At 34.7% G+C, this 26,514-nt stretch overlaps 1 protein-coding gene and 1 pseudogene across 1 annotated transcript in view; one reads left to right on the top strand and one right to left on the bottom strand.

Moving 5' to 3' along the window:
• Positions 1-26,514, top strand: part of CFAP47 (cilia and flagella associated protein 47) — a 338,472-nt gene that overhangs the window by 60,982 nt on the left and 250,976 nt on the right. Inside the window, 3 exon segments of the mRNA XM_053655801.1 lie at positions 15,404-15,545; positions 16,278-16,372; positions 22,086-22,245. Of these exon segments, the coding sequence (XP_053511776.1) occupies positions 15,404-15,545; positions 16,278-16,372; positions 22,086-22,245 (397 nt within the window).
• On the bottom strand, positions 11,586-11,865 carry LOC119059921 (small nuclear ribonucleoprotein E-like; annotated as a pseudogene).

The raw sequence follows: 26,514 nt of genomic DNA, 5'->3' as shown, positions 1-26,514 counted from the left end.
TGCTGACTTGTGATCATGCCTGGGTGTACCCTTTAATTCAGTAAAATGATTGCCAGAGATGTCTGTCTCATGCTTGTGGAGTATCTCAAGCAGCACACAGGGCACAGCCAAGGAGCCCAGGGTCTTGTTGTCCCAGTCATGCTATCTAGAAAACTCAAGAGACAACATGTATGAAGGAGAGGGAAGTTGAGGCTAACCCCAAAATCACTTTTATTTGAGCCAGTGTGTCCTTTCTACTTATATTTAAATGGAGTATGCTTAATGGTCTTGGAATCACTACCTGAAATTATTATAGATGTGCTACAAAGATTTAGGAGGGGTTGCTATGATATTGGTTCCTTTTACAGTGTTCCTTGCATTTAGTGATTTAAAAACCACAACATCAATAGTAAACAAACAATCATGGAAAACACCTTTCCTGGAATGCGCCCAGGGGAAAGGGTAGCAATGGCAAAATTTTAGGGGAAATCTGTGATATATTCTTGCTTCGAAGGTTCTGCAACGGAAGTGCCAAGGGGAGAGCTTCTTTCTACCCATGATAGTTAAGGCATGGTGGTACATATTCCTAAACAAGAATCAAACTTCCATGTGGCAATTAAAATCTAAGACTATGTCAAAACAATTTGTATTTCAACATAACTAGCGTAATGCCTTGTACCCAATAGGTATAGAAAACAAAATGAAGTAAGTGAAAATAATTAATCACACAATAAGAAAGGGTGTTGAATGCTAAGTGCTATCTTTAATGGTCCATTTATTAATAATGGTACTGAACTACTAAGTGAAAATAATTAATAACATAATAAGAAAGGGTATTAAATGCTAAGTGCTATCTTTAATGGTCCATTTATTAATAATGACACTAAATTACATAGTTTACTGAGATTGAAAATTTCTTCTTACTGAGATTGAAAATTTCTTCTAGGAATAATAATAGCTTTATTTCACTTTCAGGAAAAAAGTAAACAAACTTTGAGGACATTTTTAGACTTAAGAAAATGCTAAAGATAATTTTGTCTTCCTAAGTGCAATACATTAGTGGGGCTCTGCTTGGTGGGCTTTGTGTATGTGTGATTCACATGAAATGATACTGTCTACAGAATTTAGACAGGCATAGATGATAAAGTAGCAGAGGCTACTTTTCTGACATTAAAGAAAATGAAAATCTTTGTATTTCTTACACAACATTAAGTGTACTAAGATGTATACTATACTAGATTCAATTTCCATAGGTTTGGTGTAAGGTAATTATTCACCTGCATTAATGAACAGTGATATTTAGATAGATACTGTTTAGCAAGTTTTCAAGAAGAGAGAGAACATCTTTGCTGTTTTGAAAATCATCTTATGACATTTTTCAATCAAATAATTTCTTAATGTGTCTATTTTAGTCAGTCTATTGTCTTTATATAAACTGGTCTATCCATAAGTATGTAACATCTACATCTTAAGAGTAATACTTAAGATCAGGATTTCTGTATATAAAATAACATGCATTTAAATTAAAAATTTTTTATCCTAAAAAAAGAAAATCATCTTATGAATATTTTTGGTTTAATTTGGCTTATCAGAATACAAATATTATTTAGATTTTCTGTTAACCATTTCAGCAAGGATTTTAAAGTTCATGAAATACCATTAAGATAGTACAATTATTTATTGAATAATACATTCCCTAATTTGTCTTTCTAATTTAGACGAAAAGCATAATTAAATTATTTGAAGAGATTCAGAGGATGCTTCTTCTCAATTTTTCTAGTATTGTAGTATCTATCTGCAACAACTTGTATTATAATCTTGCATATCAATGATATTCTCTTCCTGATTGTTAAACTTTAAAGCTAAAATTAAATACAAAGTTTAGAAAAGCAGGCAGAACATATAAACTAATAAATTATAATACTTTTTTACAATGATCCCTGGTTATATTTTAGGGTATCTGTTTTTTCTACTCACTTTCTCTGTTCATATATATATATATATATTTCTACAGCTGTAATTGTAATAAAATAATAGTTTATGAACAAATTTCAACCTCTATTTTTATTACATTTATCAATTAAATTGTCATGAATTGCTTTTTGTCTCATTAAGTATTCTAAATACAATTTCTTTTTTTAGGGATGAATATTGTGGTTTTTTTAAATATGTTTTATTGATTATGCCATTAAAGTTGTTCTATCCCCCCCTTCATTCCCCTCCACCTTGCACACCCCCTCCCACCATTCCCCCCCTTTCATTTATGTCCGTGTGTCAAAAGTTCTTTAGCTTCTTTATTTCCCGTACTATTTTTGTCCTCCCCCCCTGTCTATTTTCTACCTACTGTCTATGCTACTTAGTCTCTGTACCTTCTCCCCCCTTCTCCTCCTCCCACTCCCCTGTTGCTAACCCTCCATGTGATCTCCATTTCTATGGTTCTGCTCCTGATCTAGCTGTCCTCTTAGTTTGCTTTTGTTTTAGGTGTGGTTGTTAATAACTGTGAGTTTGCTGTCCTTTCACTGTTCATCTTTTTTATCTTCTTTTTCTTAGATAAGTTCTTTTAACATTTCATATAATAAGGGCTTGGTGATGTTGAACTCCTTGAGTTTGAACTTATCTGAGAAGCTCTTTATCTGCCCTTCCATTCTAAATGAAAGCTTTGCTGGATAAAGCAATCTTGGATGTAGGTCTTTGGATTTCATGACTTGGAATACCTCTTTCCAGCCCCTTCTTGCCTGTAAGGTCTCTTTTGAGAAATCAGCTGACAGTCTGATGGGAACTCCTTTGTAGGTGACTGTCCCTTATCTCTTGCTGCTTCTAGGATTCTCTCCTTCATTTTAATCTTGGCTAATGTAATGATGATGTGCCTTGGTGTGTTCCTCCTTGTGTCCAACTTCTCTGGGACTCTGAGCTTCCTGGACTGCCTGGAAGTCTATTTTGTTTGCCAGATTGGGGAAGTTCTCCTTTCTTATTTGTTTAGATAAGTTTTCCACTTGTTGCTGTTCCTCTTCCCCTTCTGGTACCCCTGTAATTCAGATGTCGGAATGTTTAAAGATGTCCTGAATGTTTCTAAGGCTCTCCTCATTTTTTTTTTTTGAATTCTTGTTTCTTCATTGGTTTCTGTCTGGTTGTTTTTTTCTTCTTTCTGGTCCACTCCATTGATTTTAGTCCCAGTTTCCTTCCCGTCACTATTGTTTCCCTGTGCATTTTGCTTCATTTCACTTAGTGAAGTCTTCATTTGTTCCTCTAATTTGTGACTAAAATCAACCAGTTCTGTGAGCATCCTGATCACCAGTGTTTTGAACTGTGCATCAGATAGGTTGGCTATCTCTTGGTCACTTAGAAGTATTGGCTCTGGGGCTTTGAGCTGTTCTTCTTCTTGAGCCATAATATTTTGGTCTATTTGCGCTTGTTACATATGAGGTGCAGAGCCTTAGGTCTTCACCAGGACAAGGCAACCCACATTGCTGGGTTGTGATATTGTATGTGGGGGCGGGGTCGGAGAGGGGCAATGGCATTTTTTTTCTGCTCTCTCTCAGATTTCAGTCCCCTCTGCTACTTCCCACAAGCAAATAGGGCCCTTCTGATGCTAGTTCCCAGATGTGTGGGCTTTTGCACCCTCCAGACCCCTGTGGGTCTCTCTAACAAACTCTCTGTGAGCCTGGGAGCCTCTCCCGGGCACCTCGACCCCTGAAAGTTTTTCCAATCAGTGCTTTTAGGCTTTATTTTTCTGTGCTGGGGCCCTGGGTTGCATGGTCTGTCTCACTGCTTGCTCCTTCGCCTGGGTTTTCTGCACACGAGTGTGTGACCACAGTCAGCCAGCTGCCTTAGGCCCTCACTGGGTCTGCCAACCGCCACCTGCACACCTGGGTCGGTCTGGCCACTTTTTCCTGGCATCCCGCTGACTCCACTTCTCTTACTGGTCTGGATGAATGGTTTGTTGTTGTCGGACTTCAGTACAGTTTAATTTTCTCTGTTTTGGTTGCATTCTGGTTTTTACATATTTGTTGTTCATAAACTTGGTTGTGCGCGGAGGTACAGTGTTTCCACCTATGCCTCCATCTTGGCCGGAAGTCTGAATATTGTGTTTTATAGCTATACTATGTATAGTTACTTAACTAACTCATCCTTCTTACTGAAGACATAAGATCATTGCATTTTTTGTTTTTATAAATGATACTGTAACAAACATCCTTGCAGACAAAAGTTTGCTTTCACATTGTGTGTTTTCATTATATCTTTGTAGAAATGGAATACTTTGGTCAAACTCAATGCATGCATTTTAGGCTATTGATAAGTATTATCAAGTTGTTTCCGGAAAGGTTATGCCAGTTATATTATCCACCCGTAACAATGTAAAAATGCTGTTCATTGTCTTTTTTCCTTGTACAACTAGGTTGTATCAGTGATATATGTATGCATATATAAAGTTCAGTCAACCTGATACATGAAAGATGTGTTTTAAATTGCATTTCTGATTCTTTTTGTATAACAAACTACCTTACAACAGTAATGATCTATTTGTTAATAAATTGGCTCCATTGGTACTATTAAAATTCTGTTAACTCTCTGGTAAGATAAGTAGCCTCTGTTCTTTTTTTCCCAAATATATTATTGGCCATTTTTTTGTTTTTATTTTTCCTGATAAATTTGGAATCAATTCTCAAGTTTATGGCTAAAAGTTCTATGGCTATTTTGATTTGTGTTGCCTTACATTAATATGAGATTTGGAGAGAAGTGATTTTTATATAAAACTGAGCTTTCTTCTCAGAAATAAGATATTCCTCCTACTTTATGAAAGCATTTTATGCTCGTAGTAAAGTTCAGGTTTTATGTGTTTTTATGTTCTTATATATTGAAAATAAATGATATTGATGTAGTGGACTGCCTGTTTTACTTTAAACTTTACTTTTAGTTATCCTTCAATTTGTTTTAGATTTTTCAGGAATACTCTTTTTTTTTTTTTTTTTTAGATTTTATTTATTTATCTTTAGAGGGGAAGGGAAGGAGAGAGGGAGAGAAACATCCATGTATGGTTGCCTTTTGTGCGTCCCCTGCTGGGAACTGGCCTGCAGGGAACCGGCCTGCAACCCAGGCATGTGCCCTGACTGGGAATCAAACCACAATTGTCTGGTTCGCAGGCCCATGCTCAGTCCACTGAGCCACACAAGCCAGGGCAGGAATACTCTTATAGACTACAGATATTATTGTTTATCTCTTCTATTTAATAATTACATATTTTCTATGACTGGTGTGGCACAGTGGATTGAGCACCAGCCTATGAACCAAAGGGTTGCTAGTTCAATTCCCAGTCAGGGCATATGCCTGGGTTGCAGGCCAGGTCCCCAGTAAGGGGTGTGTGAGAGGCAACCACACACTGATGTTTCTCCCCCTCCCATTTTCCCTTCCTTCCTCTCTCTAAAAAGTAAAAAATTAAAAAAATAAAAATAATTATAAACTTTACCTATTTTTAATAATATATTATGTAGAATTTCCAGAACAAGGTCAAAATATTTTTGGTTTATCTTATTCCTGATTTTCTGTGGAGTAATATAGTATTTTAAGCCCATGTTGGGAAAGATGTTTCTAGCACTAATTTAAACACAAATTTTAATCCTGAATTTATGTAAATTTTTAAATCTCATTAAATACTTATATACCACCATAGTTTTTAAAGAAGGAAAAACATGATATCTAGTTCAACAATATATTTGTAGCACTAGTATATTTTTTAGAACACATCAAGCAGTTCTATTCAATCAATGAATTAAATCATAGTGAATAAATCTGAACATTCACTTCTGAGAACTTGTTCTGTTGTTTCTTTTGGATACCTAAAATTGGAATTGATGAAGAAAAGGGATGTGCATTTTAGTTATTGGTACATATCAATCTATTTATATTACTACCACAAAAGTTCTATCAATTTACAATTCTATCAATAATCATCATTTAAAAGTATTTATTAGGCATCTATCAAATATCATGCATTATTCTTGACCTTGGGGTTATAGTAGAAAGCTTTTATCTTATTGTGGTCACATGCTGCCTTTCCTTCACATTTTCTTCTTTACTCTGGGTATTATCATTTGCCAATATAAAAGACATATGACCAATGTCCAATATATCTGTTTTTCTTTTGTCACTGGTTCTTTTTGGTTTCATATCTAAGAACCTATTACCTAACCCAAGTTGTGAAGATTTCTATGTTTGCTTCTAAAAGTTTTATAGTGTTAGCTCTTACGTTTAGCCTATGATCCATTTTGAATTGTTTTCATGTGTGGTGTAAGGTAAGCAGCCACCTTTATTCTTTTGAAGTGATGTCCTTTTCTTCCAGGACTGTTTATTGAAAAGGTTAGTTGTCTTTAAATTCTCTTGGCACCCTTGTCTAAACTTAGGTAAACAGAGATGTAACACTTTGTCTCTGGACTTTCAATTCTGTTCCACAGATCTGTACATTCTTATTCTAATAACAGTGTCTTCATTACTGTAGCTTTGTAGTAATTTTTGAAATTGGAAAATGTGAGTTCATCAGTTTTATTCGCCTTCAGTATTGTTGGGCAATTTGTGTCCCATGTATTTCTATATGAATTTGAGGACTACCCTGTCAATTACTACAAAAAAGAAGCAGGGAATTTGATATGAATAATAAAGCATCTGTGTAGATCTATTTGAGGAGTACTGCCATCTGAACAACATTAAGTCTTCTTCTAATCCATGAACATAGGATGTTTTTCCATTTATTTAGGTCTTCTTTAATTCCTTTCAACAATATTTTATAGTTTTCAGTGTATAAATTACCCATTTCTCTATTAATTTTCTTGTAAATGATTACTTTTGATGCTATTGTAAATAGGATTGTTTTCTTAATTTTATTTTCAATTTTTTCATGCCAAGTATATAGAAAAACAATTTTAAACATGGATGTAGAATTGTGCAAGCATGTTGAACTTACTCATTAGTTCTAACAATTTGTTACTAGATTTCCTACAGTTTTTTATATATAAGAACATGCTACCCTAAGCTGGCATCCTCAGAGGGTTGGGCATTGTCCTGAAAGGTGAATGAATGGTCATGGGCTTGAGCACAAGCCTGGTTAGAGACATGCAAGAGGCAACTAGTCGATGTTTCTCTTGCATGTCAGTTTTTTCTCCCTCTCTTTTTCCCTCCCTTCCCCTCTCTCTAAAAGTAAATAAAAATCTTTTAAAAAGTAAAAGAACATGCCATCTACCAATTTCGATGCTCTTTCATTTCTACTGCATGATTTTTAGAAACCCCAGTACAACATTGAGTGGAAGTAGTAACAGCAAGTATTTTATCTTTTTCCTTATTTTAGAAGGAAAGCATCCATCTTTTACCTTTAAATTCAGTGTTAGCAATGTTTTTTTTTTTTTTCTGTAGATTTCTTTTATTAGATTGAGGAAATTTTCTTCTTCTAGTTGAGAAAATATTGGATTTTGTAGTTTTTTTAAACATCAATTTTAATGATTATATGATTTTGCCATTTATTCTATTAATATGTTGCCTTATATGGATTGATTAGTGTATGTTCAATCAACCTTGCATTCCTGGGATAAATTCCATTTTGTCATGGAGTGTAATCCTTTGTATATATTCTGGATTCAGTTTTCTAGTATTTTGCTGAAGGATTTTGCATCTATATTCATAAGAATAACTGCTCTATACTTTTGTTTCTTTAGGCTATCTGTGGTTTTGATATCAGCATAATAGTGGCTTCTTAGAATGAGTTGAGAAGTGGTTTTCTTCTTTCGTATATTTGAAATAATTTGTGGAGGACTATATTATCCTCCTTTACATTAATGATATATTTCAACATTACAGTCATTTTTTGTATCATATTGCTTAAGTTACTAATTGAGTCTATTTGGTTGTTATAGATCTATTTATTTTCTATTTGTTTTTAAATAACAATCCTTTATTTATAGTTATATAGGACTTTGAGTCTGTAAAGTACCCTCATATACAATATCACTTTATTTTCACATGAGTCCAATACGACAAGCATTGAGACTACAGGTGTCTCTCCTTTCTCATCATAAAAATTGATGCATTTTGAGGCTAGGTGCCTTCTCAAAGCTTGCTGCTGATGAGCTATAGAGCTTGGCCAATACAGTGTTAGGTCCTCAGCCTCCTGGCCTACTGGGCCTTCATAACATCATGTTAGGAATCTAAACATAATGAAGAATAATATATATTTTTTCAGTCTTTGGACATGGGAGTTTCATATATATTCTTTAGGTTTTTTACTTTCTTCCTAGTCATTAGTGTTTAGTATTTTCAATTTCATAAATTTGCAATCATCCAAATGTCAGTTATCATATTTGTATAATCTATGTTTGATTTTTCCATATGCACAGAAAGAAATTTGTAGTCACAAATTGTTCCTTCTGGGATTAAGTTTATTTGGGGAATAATTTGTAGATTCTTAGGCCTTTAATTATATTTACCAGGGAATCTGTAGAAACAAATAAAATAAAATCCCATAATACAATGGAAAGAAAGAAAAAGATGACTTTTTTCCAGGAATATATAGACTATTGGAAAACATTATCTTGTGTAACATAGATAATAATCTGTACAAAACACCTCAAAAAATTAAAGTGTGTCATTGGAGTGACATGATTACACTACCTGACATGAAGTATCTACTGTCCCAATTCTTAAACATAAATAGCTTTTCAGTGTCAGGTCAAATCATGGGCAGACTTTAAAAAAAAATTGGAAGGCATGTATTTGTCTTTGTAAAAATATATAGCATCTGCCACAAAAGGAGGGTTTCCTTTGTTTCTCATTTCTCAATTCTTTGTCAGTATTGCTTATTAGATTTCATATATATTTCACATGAGTTTCTTCTCTCTTATGCCCCACTTTGGATGGAGTCCATTGAATGTTGGTTTAATTTCCTATTGCTCATTCTGAAGTGGCCCAGTGTTCCTTTAAGAGCAAGGCTGTCTAACTGATTTTCACCAGGGGTCACATCAGTCTTGCGGTTGCCTTTAAAGGGCCTAATGTAATTTCAACTCTTTAACAGTTAAGGAGTAGTTACATTTACACAGTCCTAAAATTATTTCAGCCCTTTGAAGGCAACCATGAGGCTGATGCGGCCCCCGGTGAAAATGTATTTGGCAACCCTGCTTTAGTGTTTGTGTGTTCTCTCCTGGTAGCTTTCTATTTTGCTGGAATCAGTTTTCTGCCTTTACTTGAGATAACTAAGGCCAATAGTTCTCTCCTACTCTTTCCTTGCTCCTCTCCCCCAATGTATATCTCAATAGTTTTATCTTGTACTTCTAGGCCAGTTTACCTGTTTCTCCCTCCCTTTTGCATTGAGATAGAATCAGCAAATAATACTACATTAGTTTTAGTTGTAAAACAATGTTTAGATATATGTACATATTGCGAAATGACCACCATAGGTTTAGCTAACATCTTATATATACTACACATAATTGCAAATATTTTTCCTGTAAGGAGGACTTTTAAGATTTACTCTTTTAGCAACTTCAAAGAAAATAATGCAATCTCGTTAAGTATACTCACCATGCTGTATATTACATAGCCAGGACTTATTTCTCTTATAACTAGAAGTTTATACCTTTTTTGACCACCATCACCCTCTTCATAGATGAAGATGGTCAAAATTTCTATTTTTTATTGAGAAGTTTTATTTAAATTATCTAATTTTTGGCACATATAATTCATGGCATTATTATTTTTATTTCTGTAATGTAGGGAATAATGTCTTTTCTTTCATTTCTTGTTTTATTAAATTCATTCAATTATCTTTTCATCTTGGTTAGCCTATCTAAAAATTTGTCAACTTTGTTGATATTTGTGAGATTCAACTTTTAGTATTGTTGATTTTCTATATTGTTTTTGATTCTTTATTTCATTAGGTTACACTTGATTATTTCTTTCCTTCTGCTTACTTTGGGTTTAGTGTTGTTTTTTTCTTTTTTTTTTTAAGGTAGAAAGTTGATTTTTAAAAATTTTTTATTTACTTATTTTTCAAGTACAGTTTTCTGTCTATTTCTCCCATCCCAGCCCTGCCCGCCCTGTGCTCCCCACCTCCCTCCCATTTCCACCCCCCTTAGTTCTTGTCCCTGTGTCCTCCATACTTGTTCCTCCAAATCCCTCCCCTTTTTCCCCCTTAAGTTCCCTTCCCTCTCCCCTCTGGTCACTGTCCCCTTGTTCTCTATTTCAGTGTCTTTGTTTTTATTCTGCTCGCTTGTTTGTTTTGTTGTTTAGCTTCCTGTTAAAGGTGAGATCATATGGTATTTGTCTTTCAACCCCTGGCTTATTTCACTCAGCATAATGCTTCCCATTTCAATCCATGATGTTGCAAAGGGTAGGAGCTCCTTCTTTCTCTCTGCTGCATAGAATTCCATTGTGTATATGTACCACAATTTTTTCATCCATTCATTTACTGATGGGCACCTAGGTTGCTTCAATCTCTTGGCTATTGTAAATTGTGCTGCTATGAACATTGGGGTGCATAGGTTCTTTGATATTGATGTTTTAGGATTCTTAGGATATAATCCTAGCAGTGGAATTGCTGGGGGAGATTTTCCTAAGTGACACCCACAGTCATGCTCTGCGTTAAACCTCTTCCATCACTTCCATCTTCTACTCCTATCATCCCTGACTTTGGGGCCCAGCATTGCACCCAGTGACAGTCAAGATTCAATACTCACTGACTGTCAGGAGTTAATCTGTAGTGTTTACTCTTTATCTCATTCATCCCCAAAGTGGAGCCCTCTGTGACTAGGTTCTCTTCCCTAGTGATTCTGAACTCCCTCACAGCTGGCTTTTTTTTCCCTTCCTCTCTGCCTTCTAGGCTCCCTAGACTTATGTAAGTATATTACATAAATCCTTGTGTTTTAGGTCTCCTTTTCCCTTCATGGTTTCTTCATATAATGAACATGGCTATCTCTATATAGCCTTATTATATATTTTTTCCTGTGGATGTGGGTGTAGCTGTAGATGTTACACTTTTTTTGAAGCTTGGCTCCCTGAGTTTGTTTTTCTAGATGATCTTTATCTGTTAAACATGGTTGGTTCTTTGAACTTTGTACGGTATGTGAGTTTACCACTTCGCCTGCTTCAGAGTAAATCTCTGGACATTGCTGTCAGCCAGGCTCATTGTGTATCTTTCACTCCACTCCTCTCATTTTTGGAGTGATTTCAGTATCCATATGGGGGTCCTTCCATAACCCTGGCCTCTCAGTTTCTTTGTTTTCATTGACCTCCTCCTTCCTCTCCCTCAGCTTCTTTCATAGGGAACTCATCTCCTGTCAGATGAGGATGATGGTTTCAGAAACATACTTTTATATAGTACTTGACTTTAAAACATGAGTCCATATTATATTAAATAACTTAAAGAATAAGATAATATTCTTTAAGAGAAATATAATTTTATTTAAAATAAAGTGAAAACAATGCCACAGCACTTACTGCCACCTCATAATAACGTAAGAATAATCAAAGCCATATGAGTAAATGTTTAAGAGCTATATTTTAATCAAAGGACACCTAGAAAACACAAACTGTCCTGCCTTCTCAACCATTTTTCACTTCATGAGTCATTTCTACTTGGAGACACTTTGGAGAAGAGTGGTATCTCCTTTCAGCATGATTGCCTCCAGTCATTTTCTTGACTTTGTTTTAGAAAAAAATATCTTCTGCATCAACAAATGCAAGGTTAAATACTTGTCAAAACTAATGGCACAACCCTCTATCCACATACTCACTTGCTTATAAAACCACACCTGAATTGGAGATCCATTTTGTGAGCAAGTATCTGAAGATGAGGTCGATGGGCTGCACGATCATTTTCTGCACTTCTCGGCCCCAGCCACAGTACGCCATGGTGGAAGCTGACAAAGACCAAACTAACCTACACACTACCTCAGACCTCAGAAAGCTACTTCCAAGATCGCTTTCTTACTAATTTTTTTGGTTTTGTTTTTACTATTTTTAAGTTGTTTTCTTCTTGATTCAGTGCTCACTTGGTTGCTGTAAAGCTTTGACTATTTTCCAGAGTTCTAACAAAGTTGGTCCTCACAGCTTTTGCTTGCTTTCAATGTATTTGTGGAGAGATGGGCGTTTGGAACTAGATATCCACCATCTGGCTGATGTTACTCTCTTATTTCATTTTGGTATGGACCCTAAATATCAAAATTGGCTCTGTTTCTTCTTTTTGGTGCAAACTTGTCATGTTTTTATCAAGGCCGGATTACAGAGTCTTTATTTAAAAGTGAGGGCTAGCATTATATAATTGTCAAGATGTTATGAAACTCTAAGTATTTGTTCTATGACTCATTCTGACTGGCTGTGTATATTATTGGTGTGATTTAGATTTTGAATCCAGATGTATAAAACTTAGACATATAAAGCTAAAGAATAGCTTTAACTTCATTTCATTTACTTTTGAAATTGTGATGCTGTAAAATTCTCTGCATTATATGAGCAGTGGCAAATTACACAGTTTTATAGCAAATATGAAAATCAATATAGAGAGCAGTTTGATCACCTTCCCTAAATTTTTCTTGTGCCTCTTCGTAAGCCAACCTCTCCCCAACCTCCAGTTGGTGGCAGACACTGACCTCATGTTGTTTGTATAATTTTGCCTTTTCACTTATATAAATGAAATAATAAGGTATGTTGCCTTTTTAGTGTGGCATCTCTTACTTAGAATAACTCATTTGAAATTCATACATAGTATTATGTATAACATTAGTTCATTCTATTTTATTGTTTAAAATATTCTTGTATGTATTTACCAAAGTTTGTTATCCATTTACTATTTGGAGGGAATTAGGTTTGTTTTCATGTTTTAGGAACTATTAATAAGGTGAGAATAAACATTTGCATGCTGGGTTTTGAGTGAGTAAGTTTTTATTTCTTTTTGGTAAATACCTAGGATAGGGAATTCTAGGCCTCATGTTAAATATATATTTAATTTTCTAAGAAACTCAAAAACTGTTTTTTAAATGACTATAAAATTTTGCATTCCATCATCAATGCATAAGTGTACTAGGTGCTCATATCTTTATCAGTACTTGGTAATAACATTTAATTAGTGGACATTTGTCCCATAGTTTATATAAATCCTGTTCAGGATTTGAACCTCGACTCATCTACAGAACCCCATGCAGTATGACCACCTAGGCTACCAAGGCAAGAAATTTATTATTGGCAATACATCTATAACACATTATTTTTAATGCCTTAGATTCCTTTTAAAAACATTTTATTTATTTATTTTTAGAGAGAGGAAGGGAGGGAGAAAGAAAAGGAGAGAAACAACAATGTGTGGTTGCCTCTCACATACCCCCTACTTGGGACCTGGCCTGCAACCCAGGCATGTGCCTTGACTGGGAATTGAACCAATGACCCTTTCGTTCCCAGCCCGTGCTCAGTCCACTGAGCCATACCAGCCAGGCCCACCACACAGTTATTGAACCAATAAAACATGATAGTATTTTTATGTATTAATTCTGTAAACCAAAAATAGAAACAAATGTTGTGGGCTGTTTGAACCCAGGGACTTTGTCTAAGCATGGATGTATTGGACAGGATCAAATTTCAAGGACATTTTATTGTGGGCAAAATGTGCCCATGTATGTTTTGGACAGACCAAATGTTTGACAATGTGTCATGTTTGTTTAAACCATTGTGATAAATGTGAAGCTTTATCTCCTTTGATTTCAATTTGCATTTCCCTAATGCCCGGTGTTGTAAAACATTTTTTCATGCAATAACATATGTATATATTCTGTTATGAATGGTCTATTTAAATCCTTTACTTAGTTTTTCACTAGGTACTTCGTTTTTCATTGATCTTGTGTGTTCTTTAGATATTTTGGATGCAAATAGGATTTTTTTGGTCAGAAATGTGTTTTTGGCTTATGATTTTATTTTCTTAACATCTTTAAGAAAACAAATGTTTTTTATTTTACCAAATCAAAATTTAATAATTATTTTATAGATGATTTTTGTATTGCATTTAAGAAATCTTTAATATTAAATGGGGATAACAAAGATTTTTTCTCTACATTTTCTTTATTTTTTTAAAGATTGTGTTTATTTATTTTTAGACAGAAGGGAAGGGAGGGAAAAAGAGAGGGAGACAAATATAAATGTGTGGTTGCCTTGCATGTGCACCCCCTACTGGGAACCTGGCCTGCAACCCAGGCATGTGCCCTGACTGGGAATCAAACCAGCAACCCTTTGGTTTGCAGGCCTGTATTCAATCCACTGAGCTACACCAGCCAGGGCTTCTCTACATTTTCTTATTACAATGTTTATATCTTTTCATTTTGTATTTATGTTGGTCTATTTTATATTAATAGTAATTTCTAAAATTTATTTATTTTTAAGATTTAGTTTTGCAGTCATGAATAATAAATCAAGTCTTATTTTGAAAAATGTGTTTTTAATATTACAAAATAATTTTCTTTTTGCAACTCTTTTTTAAAGATTTTATTTACTTAGTTTTAGAGAGAGGGGAAGGGAGGCAGAAAGAGTGGGAGAGAAACATTGATGTGAGAAACATCAACCAGGTGCTTCTGTATGCACTCGACCTGGGGACCGAAGCTGCAATCCAGGCAGTGCCCTGAGTGGGAATCAAACCTGCAACCTTTGCTTTGTGAGATGACGCCCAAGCAACTGAGCCACACTGGTCAGGGCTGAAACAGTTTTTTTTTTTAAACTGCTGTGTTGCTAAATTCATGTACTTCATTAGCTTTCCAGAACTTATTTATCTTGAATAACTGACAGTTTGTACCCCTTGACCAGCATTTCCCCATTTCTCCCTCCCCACAGTCTCTGGTAACCACCATTTTACTCTCTACTCTCAGATTCTGTGGGTTTGACTATATTAGATTACACATATACGTGAGGTCATATGGTATTTATCTTTCTCTGTCTGGCTTATTTCACTTGGCATAATGTTCTTCAGGTCCATCCTTGTTGTTGAAAATGGAAGGGTATTGTTCTATTTTTAAAGCTTAAAAATATTCCATTGCATGTCCCTTCATGAACAGTTGCATTATTTTCATATCTGGACTATTATGAATAATGCTGTAATAAATATATGCAGGTATCTCTTTGAGATTTTGATTTCATTTCCTTAGGATGAATACCCAGAAATAAGATTGCTGGGTAGTATGGCAGTTGTGATAACAATATTATGTTTTATACTTGAAATTTGCTAAGAGGGTAGATAAGTGTTCTCATCACAAGAAATAAGAAGGTGATTATATGAGGTAATAGATATGTTAAATAGCTTGATTATGGTGTTATTTCATTATATATGTATATCAAATAAGTTGTATATTTTAAAATTATTATCACAGTTTTTATAGCAAAAAAGTCACAGTTATAATTTATTTTTGTCCGTCAGGTGAGAGTGTATGAATTTTGCTTTCAAGTTCGAATTAACTTCTATGAATCTTCAGAACTGTACACTGAATATCATGTGTTAAATGCTCCTATACCTCCAAATTCAGTACCACTTATTCAACCATGTTATGTTCAAGCTGTTGGTATGTAATTGGGATCATTCAAGTGGTGTGCATAAACCAAACATTTACACTTCAGGGGGTAGTGAGGGTACAGGGGGTCACATATGTGGTGACAGAAGAAGTGTTGACTTTGGGTGGTGGACACACAATACAATATACAGACAATGTATTAACAGAATTGTACATTTGAAACCTCTGTGATTTTATTAACCATTTTCACCCCAATAAATTTAATAATTTTTTAAAGATAAGATTTTTTAGCAGGTAACAATGTCTTCTCTATTGTATTTTTAAAGCTTCCAACAATTTTAACCTTTAATAGAATAGCTACTTTCTTTTCTCATGCATAAATGTTATGATATACAATCTATGTATTTTCTTTATTCCCATGATTTTTTATATTTCTTTTCACTTCTGTACTGCATTGGTCAAACTCCAGTATGGAGATCATTTTATCTTGGTTTACTTTTTTCTTAGCTCAATTTTCTCATATTTTTGTATTTTTTTGTCTCAAGGATAGTTTTTAATTTTTACTTGTAATTAATTACCATCAAAAATACAGAATTGGGATTTTGTAGGTGTGATAAATCAAGATATTCTAAAAATGTTCAAAATTTAAGTTTTTGTTTTGCTGGGAATATAAAAATAGAAAATAATTATATATTTTACTGTTTTATGTTGAAAACTCTATTAAGAATTATCTATGAGCTTATATCTATTTATAGTTTATCAGTTTATTTACTTTTCCCATAGTATTACAAGCACCAGTGAAGTTATCCAAGAATGAATTTATATTTAATATCGTGCCAAGTACTGTGAATACCATGGAAAATGTCAGAAAAACTCAGGTATGTATGGAGAACTGGTATAGTTTACAACTGTTTTTCTGATTATGATTTTTAGTTTATTGAATTATTGTGAAACATGTTATAAGAAGTCTTTTATTTTTAGAGAGCTTGCATATACAGATATGTATAATTTACATACATATCTATCTCATATTTCTCAGAAGTATGTATATACAGGGTGGGGCAAAAGTGGGTTTATAGTTGTTTGAATGAATTCAGTGCAATAATGAATAAATGATAATACAAAAATAAACTCTTTCTTTTGCAAACTCGCAACTGTAAACCTACTTTTATTCCACCCTGTATGTTATATATATATAACTCATATTTCTCAGAATTGTTCAAGTATGCCAACATATATAAAGTCATTCATTTTATATACGTATATATTTAATAGGACTATCCAAAATATGTGGAATAGAATTAAATTATGCCTCTCTTTTTGTATAAATGGAAACTATGATTAAAATTAATGTGAAATGTGTTCCATATAAATAAGGAAATGTGATGCAAGGCAATGATAACAAGTGAAAAAGTCCAGATATATAATAAAGTATCTTTTTTGATAATCTACTGTTTTTCTTAATAGATATTTTGCATCTCTTTTAATTATGACTATCTAGAAAAATTAGAGAATGTGTATGAAGGAAGCTTGTGTATACATTGTAGAAATTTGTATTTGTAGTTTTCCTTTTTTGTGCTATATATTGCTTTTTCTACACTAAACTTTGAACCTTTATAGCTTGAACAAAAATTATCCGGAGAAAACAGTTAACACTGCAGCCATAAAATAATAGCTGAGGGTACATGCAATTATAGTTAGAGAACAATAGAGGGTCTCTTCTAAAATTAAAATGTGACTTTTTTAAGTGTAAAATGTCAGTAAGACTTCTAACTGTAATGTAACTTCAAGGATGCCAAAGACCATGTATGCGGGACTAGGAAGAAAGAGTAAGTGAACTGAATTGGCTTGAATTCCAGAATAAAACAATACCTGCATAAGTGCAGGATTATTTTATATCATTTTATGTAATTGTAATTTTATTCACTTGTTGTGATAAAATACAATGTAGATCACAGGTGGCAAACACAAAGCCCGTGGGCCAAATCTGGCCCTCCACCTTGTTTTTATCCATTCTGGTACCTTGTTTCTACCCCGTGGCTGCGCTGAGCTCTGGCTTAACAGTTAAGGAGTAGTTACATTTATACAGTCCTAAAGTCACATTCAGCCCTTTGAAGGCAACCACTAGGCTGATGTGGCCCTCAGTGAAAATGAGTTTGACATCCCTGCTCTAGACAATGAGAATCTTCTCTTTTGATTGGCAAAGGACTTGCATTGGCCCCACAGAGAAGGAACTAGGACTCTAAAACACTAGTGGATTTGGCATGAATGACATTTACAGTCAGTCAAAAAAATATATACTACAGAGAAGTCAAGATGTTTATGTAACAGAATTCAAATATGATCACATATAATATTTTATATTTAAAATGGCAAGTACGGTACATAAAAAGTGTATGTGAAGGTTAAGTTGCCAGAAGGGTTGGGAATGGTGGAAGGAACAGGAGTGAAACCCATCTTCCATAGTGGGTAATGAAAGGGAATTTTCTAAAGTTGACTGAAAAAGAACTTAAGTTATAAATACACTTTTTAAAGTTGCCAGGTGGCTAATGGAAGAATTAAAATAATACAAATATCTAAAGTTTGCAGGTGGAGATTAGAGTAGAGTGCAAATGAGCTAAATCCTCATCTGTGCTAGTAGGCGATCGAGACATGATATCTGAATCTGATAAATCATGAAATAGCCATGTGGTAGTCAAAATTATGTCCTCCAAATTTGCTTAATTCTTAATCCCTACAACTTGTGAATACACTACCTTATTTTGCAAAAGATATTTGCTGATGTGTAATGTGATTAAGATTATGGACCCTGAGCAAGGGAGGTTTTCCTAGAATATGTAGGTGGTCCCGATCTTTTTACAACAGTGATTACAAACAGAGAAGCTTTTCAAGCTGTTAGCAGCGGAAATGTGATGATAGAAGAAGGGCAGAGAAATAAGATGTTGCTGGATTTGAAGATAGTGGAAGGAGGCCACCAGCCAAAGAATGTGTCTGATGTCTATAAACTGGGAATGACAAGGAAAGAGATGCTTTCCTAGTGCCTCCAGAAAGTGTCCTAGTTTTTTTCTCTAACACCTTGATCTTAATCTAGTGATATCCATATTGAATGTCTAACCTACAGTGTCTAGCCACTGTAATATAATTAATTTGTGTTGATTGAAACCACTGTGTGGTAAGTTGTTATTGCAGCCATTAAAAAACCTAGAGTAAGCCATATCCGCATCACATTTAGAATAAGGTATAACTGCTAGAGAAAACCAAAATCAGAATTGGCTACAATTGGCTGCTTCTGGGAGGCAAAACTGTTGAGGAGGAGGGGTTGAATAGGACAGCTATTTTTTATAAGCATTTTTGAGCTATTTGTGTAACCTAGGTGCAGTATTATTTTGATAAAATTATAAAGAAAAATGATACAACACACACTAAACAAACTAAACAATGTTTCTCTATAGCTAGCTGTATTGGTTGTATTCTTAGGGTAGGATATGGAAAGTGGACAGTATGTTAGAGTCTTCATACCATTTCCTTAATTGCAAAATGAGAAAAATGAGTCATTCAAATAGCTGTTGTAATTTCATGCCCACATTCTGTTTTAAAAGATGTTTTCTTTATAAGGTACAAGTGAACTTTGTTATATAGCAGACACATATTACAGCTAAATGTTTGTTTAAGTACTTAAGAGACATCCAGAGTAAAATTGACTCATTGTTTAATGTTAAATATTTTTAAAACAGTCATTGCTTAGGAAGAAATGAAGTGCATTGTTTTGTTGTGGTTACAATTGCATGGGGCATTCTATATTCTTCGATTTTTGAAGATTATTTATTTATTTTTAGAAAGGGGAATGGAGGGAGAAAGAGTTGGAGAGAAACATCAGTGTGTTGTTGCCTCTTGTGTGCCCACCAGGGATCTGGCCCATAACTCAGGCATGTGCCCTGACTGGAAGTCCAAGGGGCGACCTTTTGGTGCACAGGCCAGCACTCAATCCACTGAGCCACACCAGCTAGGGCTATACTCTTCAAATTTTTGAAGATTAAAGTTAATTAAAAATAAACTGGTTAAAGGTTTTATTTTAATAATATGTAAAGGTGGTGAGTATATACAGAAGTCATTCCTATAGCTCCCAGATTTGTCAAAACATTACAAAGATAGTGCTGAGAGATAGATACTTTTCATGGACCTTTTCAGAATGTTAGCAACTTCTATAACCATAGAATATCTTTTAAAACTAAGAAATTAACATTAGTATAATATTATTAACTAAACAACACATTCTATTTGGATTTAAGCAGTTTTTTTTACTAATGTCCTTTTACCTCTCCATAGTCCAAGCCAGGATGCTATATTTCATTTAGTTTTTTCAGATATATGACACTCTCGCTAAATTTTATATGACCTTAACAGTTTTAAAGAGTACTGGTCTGGCATATCTTTCAGAATGTTCTTTTTTTTTTTTCTTTTTAACTATTACTAGTTTGTGTCTAACTTGTCTTTGATGCTGTTGTCGCATCTGCTTTTTTCTTCCACGGACAACACAAAACCATTCTCCCAAATTACATCACCTGATCTGAAATATGGGTCATCTTGGAAGCAGTCAGTAAATTCATTTCTTGTTTGAAAATTAATATATAATTCACTTAACATACAATTTGTCATTATAAAGTGTACAGTTCAGTGGTTTTTAATACAGGGTCCAAGAGAAGTAACACCTGCTTGAGTGTGGTTGGTAGGGAATACTATGAGTGTAATAGTTTATAGTTTTAATTTGAACATTTCATCTAAAATGTCCTATGATGTGCTTAAATTTGATGTTGTGATGTCACAAAATGACATGCTTATGATTTTGTAATGAAATATTTTGTAATAAAAAAGGATGTTATTTGTGTGGACCCCGCATATTCAGTATGTGGCGCCGCCATCAGTGCTATCTCATCTCAGAACATTTTTATCACCCCCAAAAGAAACTCCATGCCTCTGGGCTGCTATGTTTTCAGTTCTCTTGGGTGTATACATAGAGTGGATGTGCTGGATCATGTGGTAATACTATGCTTAACTTTTTGAGAAACCACCGAAGTATTTTCCCGTGAGTTTATTTTTGTTACTCACTTACCTTACACCCTTCATTGTTCAGTTCTCTTACAACTACTCATCCTTCTCTGGTTGGTTGTATCAGTTGAGGTGTTCTGGGAGAGATGTAAAGAGGAAGCAAAATGGCTGTCCTCTGGGATGAGTGCTACTTTTAGCAAGCAAAATAGCTGCTTTTCGTTTTGTTCTGTTTGTCTGCAACTCATCAGGAAATATTGATTGAAAGTCTGTCCTATTCACAGAATTGTGGTATGTAGATTCATTTGTGGTTTCTTTGTCTATACTGCCTTCACCTTGACGAATGGTCACAGTCTTGTATTCATCTTCCTGATGATGATGGTGGTGATGATAGTGATGATGTCACAGCTTGTTAGATGCATTCTTAGGGCTAAATGTTACATAATATCATCCTCACAATACACTTTTGAAATGGATATTTTAAATGTCTTTCAACTTGCCCAGACCAAGGTTTAAGTCTGAAGAAATTCCACATACCTGGAGGTTGACAGGGCTGCGGGAAGGTGCTGCTATGCTGGGGCCTCCCATTCCTGGGAAAGGTTAATACATGTCTCCTCAAATGTGGTCCCTTTGATTCCAGTTTGTCCTACTGGACGAACTTGGTTATTAAAAAAAACCAAGAGTATGTCTCTACTGAATAAAAAGGGAAAAAGAAGGAATTAAACAAAACCACCATGTCATTTCAAATTGTGTGCCTAAGAAAATATATGAGGGGGAAAATGAGCACAAAAACAGCATGCAATCACCTTCTAAATTTTTCACATTTAAGTGTAATATTAGTTATAAATTGCATTGGGAAGATTATGTCTTATTTTCACCTTTGTATGACATGTTAATGTCATCCCATGCACATATGCGTCATAAACCTAAAAAAAGGTACACTGATAATAATCATCTTTTTGGTCCCCAAGATAAAAAGTCCTTCCTCTCTCAGATTCATCACGATTGTAGTTTTTCAAATGTGGAAACTGTATTGTGCCTCACTGGATTTTCTTTGCTGCTTGTGGTGCCAAGGGAAATCCCTCATTGCTTGGGGAATAGTGGTATGTGCTGTAACAGCATTTCCTTAAATGAAAGCGTGGCCACTGAGAGCACAGTACCATATAGCTCTACTTCATGAAATATTGTAGATTTTCCAAAAATTCTCAGATTTTAATACTGTTATGGGAGCTTTACAAAGATATATCTTATGCAGGAGCATGACAATGCAAAGGAAATGGGCAATAGGTAAAGAAAAGTCTGTTCAACCTCTAGTTATCAAAAAATGTAAACTTAAATGAGATATGAGTTCCATTTATTTATAACTAAACAGGTGTATGCACACGGGACAAAATTCTAGAATACAAATACTGGTACAGTCACTACAGAAAACAGTTTGTAGGCTCCTAAAAATGCTTGACTTTGTGCATAGGCCCATCGAGTTTGTATGATAATGCCAATGACATTTGATATTACACATTGCTTCTTTTATGTTTTGTGTATTAACAGAAGTTTTCCTTACGTAATTTGTCAAAAAGAAACGTGGACTGGGCTTTCGATATTAGTAAGAGTGGCAAACTTTTCAAAAATGGCATATTCACATTTAGTAAACTGAGTGGGACTCTGCAACCATATGAACAGTATAATGTTTCCATAACGTTTTGTCCAGGTAAGTAGTTTTTCCTGTGTTTGTTGATATTTCCGTTTATCTTTCACAGATTGTTTCATTATGTATACAAAAGTTTAACTCATTTGTTATATGTTTTTAAAATAGTTTTAAGAAGTTTCATACCAGAATTTTGTGGTAACCATCCATAGTAAATGGCTTCCATGGTATTCATGCCATTGTAATCCTCACATTGAACACGGCTGGTGTGTAACTCATGGGATATTATGGATGTGATGGTGTGGGCCTTCCAAGGCTGGGTCAGAAAAGGCATTGCGTCTTTTGGCTTATACTCTTGGATTTCTTGCTTTGGGAGAAGCTGACCAGCATCTCTTTTTATCTATATTTCCACATGAATTCTGGTGGTTTTTTTATTATAGTAATTGTATTATATCTTTTTATAATTGGTATGACAAAATGTCTCATTAAATATCTATTACAAAAAGTCATGGCAGTACACATTTACTTTTCAAAATTAACTATAGTCTGTTTTTTTTTTCCAGCTTCTGAAAAAAGCACATAGTTGAGTTTTTCACTTTAGAGAATAGCATTTTTTTCAGTAATTAAAGTTTTATTGTACATGTATTATTATTGCTAATGAAGTTTTTTCCATTATTCTTTTAAATTAACTATCACTGTATAAAAGGAATATACTTAATATTTTATCTGGTACTTCCATACTGAACTTGTCTGGTTAAATCTGTAAGTTTTTCAGATACTATTCTGCATTCTTTTCTAAGTAAAAAGTTTATAACATAAAATCATAGTAAGTAATAAAGTTGTTTCCTTATTTATAATCTTTATATATTTCCTCTTCCTCTTCCCTATCTCCTCCTACTACATATTCTACCCTAAATCTGTTAATACAATATTACAACAATACAACATTATGGTTATATTAAACATTATGTGTTTAATATATACTACATTTATATTAAAATTACAGTTATCACTAAAATCTGTCTGAATGTGTTATTTTTTTAAAGATATTATTTATGCCCTGGCTGGTGCAGCTCAGTGGATTGAGCACGGGCCTGCAAACCAGAGGATCAAGGTTCAATTCCCAGTCAGGGCACATGCCTGGGTTGCAGGCCAGTTCCCAGCAGGGGACCCACGAGATGCAACCATATATTTATATTCTCTCCTTCTCTCCTTTCCTTTCCCTCTAAAGATAAATAAATAACATCTTTAAAAAAAAAAAAGATGTTATTTATTTATTTATTTTTAGAGAGAGGGGAAGAGAGGGAGTGAAACATCAGTGTGTGGTTGCCTCTTGGGTGCTTCCCACTGGGGACCTGGCCTGGCACCCAGGCATGTTGCCCTGACTAGGAATCAAACCAGTGACCCTTTGGTTTGAAGGCTGGCACTCAATCCACTGACCCACATCAACCAGGGTTGAATGTGTTATTATAATGGCAGTTCGTTAATTTTATTTCAGTAGTTTTGCTTTATATATTTAGATGTCATGAAAGGTTTGTTTAATGTGCCTTTTATAAATTAATATATGCATTTAAACATTTTTTTCTAGAAAATACTTTTTTTCTTCAATGCTGTTTATGTGATATATTACCATTTTTCTTCCTTTTTTCTGTCTTTGGCTGAAATATTAGTATATTTTCAATCTGCATCTTATAAATTTAGAATGAGTGTTGTAAACTAAAGGGCCTTGCTTTTCTTTTTGAGCAAGATGGAAATGTAATTTTTAGGTGAGGAATTGAAGTTATTTATATTTCATGTTATAATATATATTTGTTCATTTTTATTCAATTTTATTTATATTTTCCTATTTTTTAAAATTATATGTATTGATCAAGTTTTTGTTTTCCATACTATACCTCCTATTTCTATTCTATATGTGATTATATTTCTACCTTTAAAAATACCTATTTCAAAATATATTTTCCTATCAGCTCTAAGATGAAATGGTATCAAATGAACCTACAAATTAAAAATCATAATATGAATTTCTTTCTACTTTCAAGAATTTGCTGAAATAATTTGGAATTTTATTTCTAGCTAGTGTGTTTTGTAAAATCACACAATGTATGTCCTCCTGTGATTGGCTTTTTTTACATAGCATAATAGTTTCCAGGTTCACCTATGTTGTAGCATGAATCAGTATTTCCTTCCCTTTTATGGCTAAATAATTGCATGGCTATTTCACATATTGTCTGTTCATAAACATTCAGTGTCCATTCAATTAATAGGCATTTAGAGTGCTTTTACTTTTCGTCTCTTATGAATAACACAGTTATGAACATCCATGTATAGTTTTGTGTGGACACATGTTTTCACTTACTCGGGCATATATCACAGAGCAGCATTGTTGAATCATAGGATAATTTGATATTTGACATTTTAAGAAACTGCCAAACTATTGTATAAAGCAATTGTAACAATTTAAAATTCTACCAGCAATGATTATTTTTAACAATTTTTGCTTGAGTTGTCATTGCTTTCATGGAGGAGTGAATTTTCAGAGGTCCCTGTTGCACCGTTACCCCCAATGTCACCTGAACATGTTTAGCATGTACTTGTATCCTACTTTAGGTATTTGAGTATTTTGGTCCTTATCTTCCTTGTTAGAAACTGAAGCATTTGTTTTTCTCTAAAATATCTTTCTTTTTATTTACTTTAAGATTATTTATTTATTTATTTTTTAGGCAGAGGGGAAGGGAGGGAAAAAGAGAGGGAGAGGAACATCAATGTGTAGTAGCCTCTCACATGCCACCTACTGGGGACCTGGCCTGCAACCCAGGCATGTGCCCTGATGGGGAATTGAACTGGCAGCCGTTTGGTTCGCAGTCTGGCGCTCAATCCACTGAGCCACACCAACCACGGCTAAAATATCTTTTTAAAAATCATGGGCAGAACAGATCTGTGACTAGTAATGTAACCGGAAAAGACACTGGTGTTCAGGCTACCTGTCACTACCAAACCCAATAAGCATTGACAGCAATTGAATCTTTTATGGGCAATACGAGAAGATGGTGGGTTCATACCCTAACAAACCATCTTCCCTTCTCTTTCCTGGCCAGATCTTTTATAGGGGGAATGGGGGAGGACAAACAAGGTGAGGTGAGGGCTTTGAGATTCAGAAGCCGCAACACTCCTGACCTCGGCAGTTAGTTGTTCCCATGGAGGGTGGCATTCCTTTGCTCCCCTGGAAGACAAAAGGCCCAGATGCCTCCAGTTTGTCCCCAGGTGGTAATCTCTAGCAGTGCCCTAGGAGGCCAGCTCTTACTGAGGAGCCAGGATGGGCCTTATCTGTGGTTTCTGAAACAAAAGCTTTAACTTACACATTACTGGCTAAACTTACAACTTTTTTAAAGATTCCATTTATTTATTTTTAGAGAGAGGGGAAGGGAGGGAGAAAAAGAGGGAGAGAAACATCAATGTGTGGTTGCCTCTTGCCTGCCCCCTACTGGGGACCTGGCCGGCAGCCGAGGCATGTGCCCTGACTGGGAATCAAATGAGGGACCCTTTGGTTCCCCGGCCCATGCTCAATCCACTGAGCCACACCAGCTAGGGCATATAACTTTTTACCTTAAGCTAAAATTTTCCAACTCTTGAGTCCCTTATCAGTAAGAGGATTGAAGCAGCAACTAAAAAATCTCAATAAAAAATAGGCCAGGACCAAAATAGCCTCACTGGAGAATTCTACCAAGTCTTTAAAGAATTAATCACAGTCCTTCTCAAATTCGCCTAAAAAACGAAGAGGAGGAGGGAACACTTTCAAATTCATTTTATGAGGGTGGCAGTACCTTTGTACCAAAGCTGGACAAAGAGAAGATGTGAAAATAAACTAAGACCAAAATCCTCAACAAAATACTAACAAACCGGAAAATTATTAATTAATTAGTTAGTTAGTTAATTAATTAATTAATTGAAAATGGTAGTAGCAAACTGAATTCAATGGCACATTGAAGGACTGGGTAGAACCTGTTATACTGGTCCCTGAGTAGGGCTGCCTTATCCTTTGAGGGCTTTGAAGAGTTTTAGTGAGGTGGCTTTTACTTTTCACTCTGCTGTTACTGTCTTTTCCTCGGAAGGCCACAGGGATGGAGGCTGGGATGTGGTAGTATAGATGACTCAGAATGGTCTCTAAGTAATTCTCCAATTCTTTCTGAATCTGAATCACTGTTCTTTAATGTAATTTGTGTGCCTGGACTCTCTCCCCACCTTGCATAAGCTCGTTTTTGTTCTCATGTAATAACCTCAGTGTTTCCCAAGCTTGACACCCAGAGTGCACATATCTTAGAAAATTCTCAG

Source organism: Artibeus jamaicensis, unplaced genomic scaffold, assembly GCF_021234435.1.
Source record: "Artibeus jamaicensis isolate MK-2021 breed Jamaican fruit bat unplaced genomic scaffold, CSHL_Jam_final scaffold_1283, whole genome shotgun sequence".
NCBI classification, from domain to species: Eukaryota; Metazoa; Chordata; class Mammalia; order Chiroptera; family Phyllostomidae; genus Artibeus; species Artibeus jamaicensis.
The sequence above is the reverse complement of the archived record's forward strand: the minus strand, read 5'-3'. Positions and strand labels throughout refer to the sequence as shown.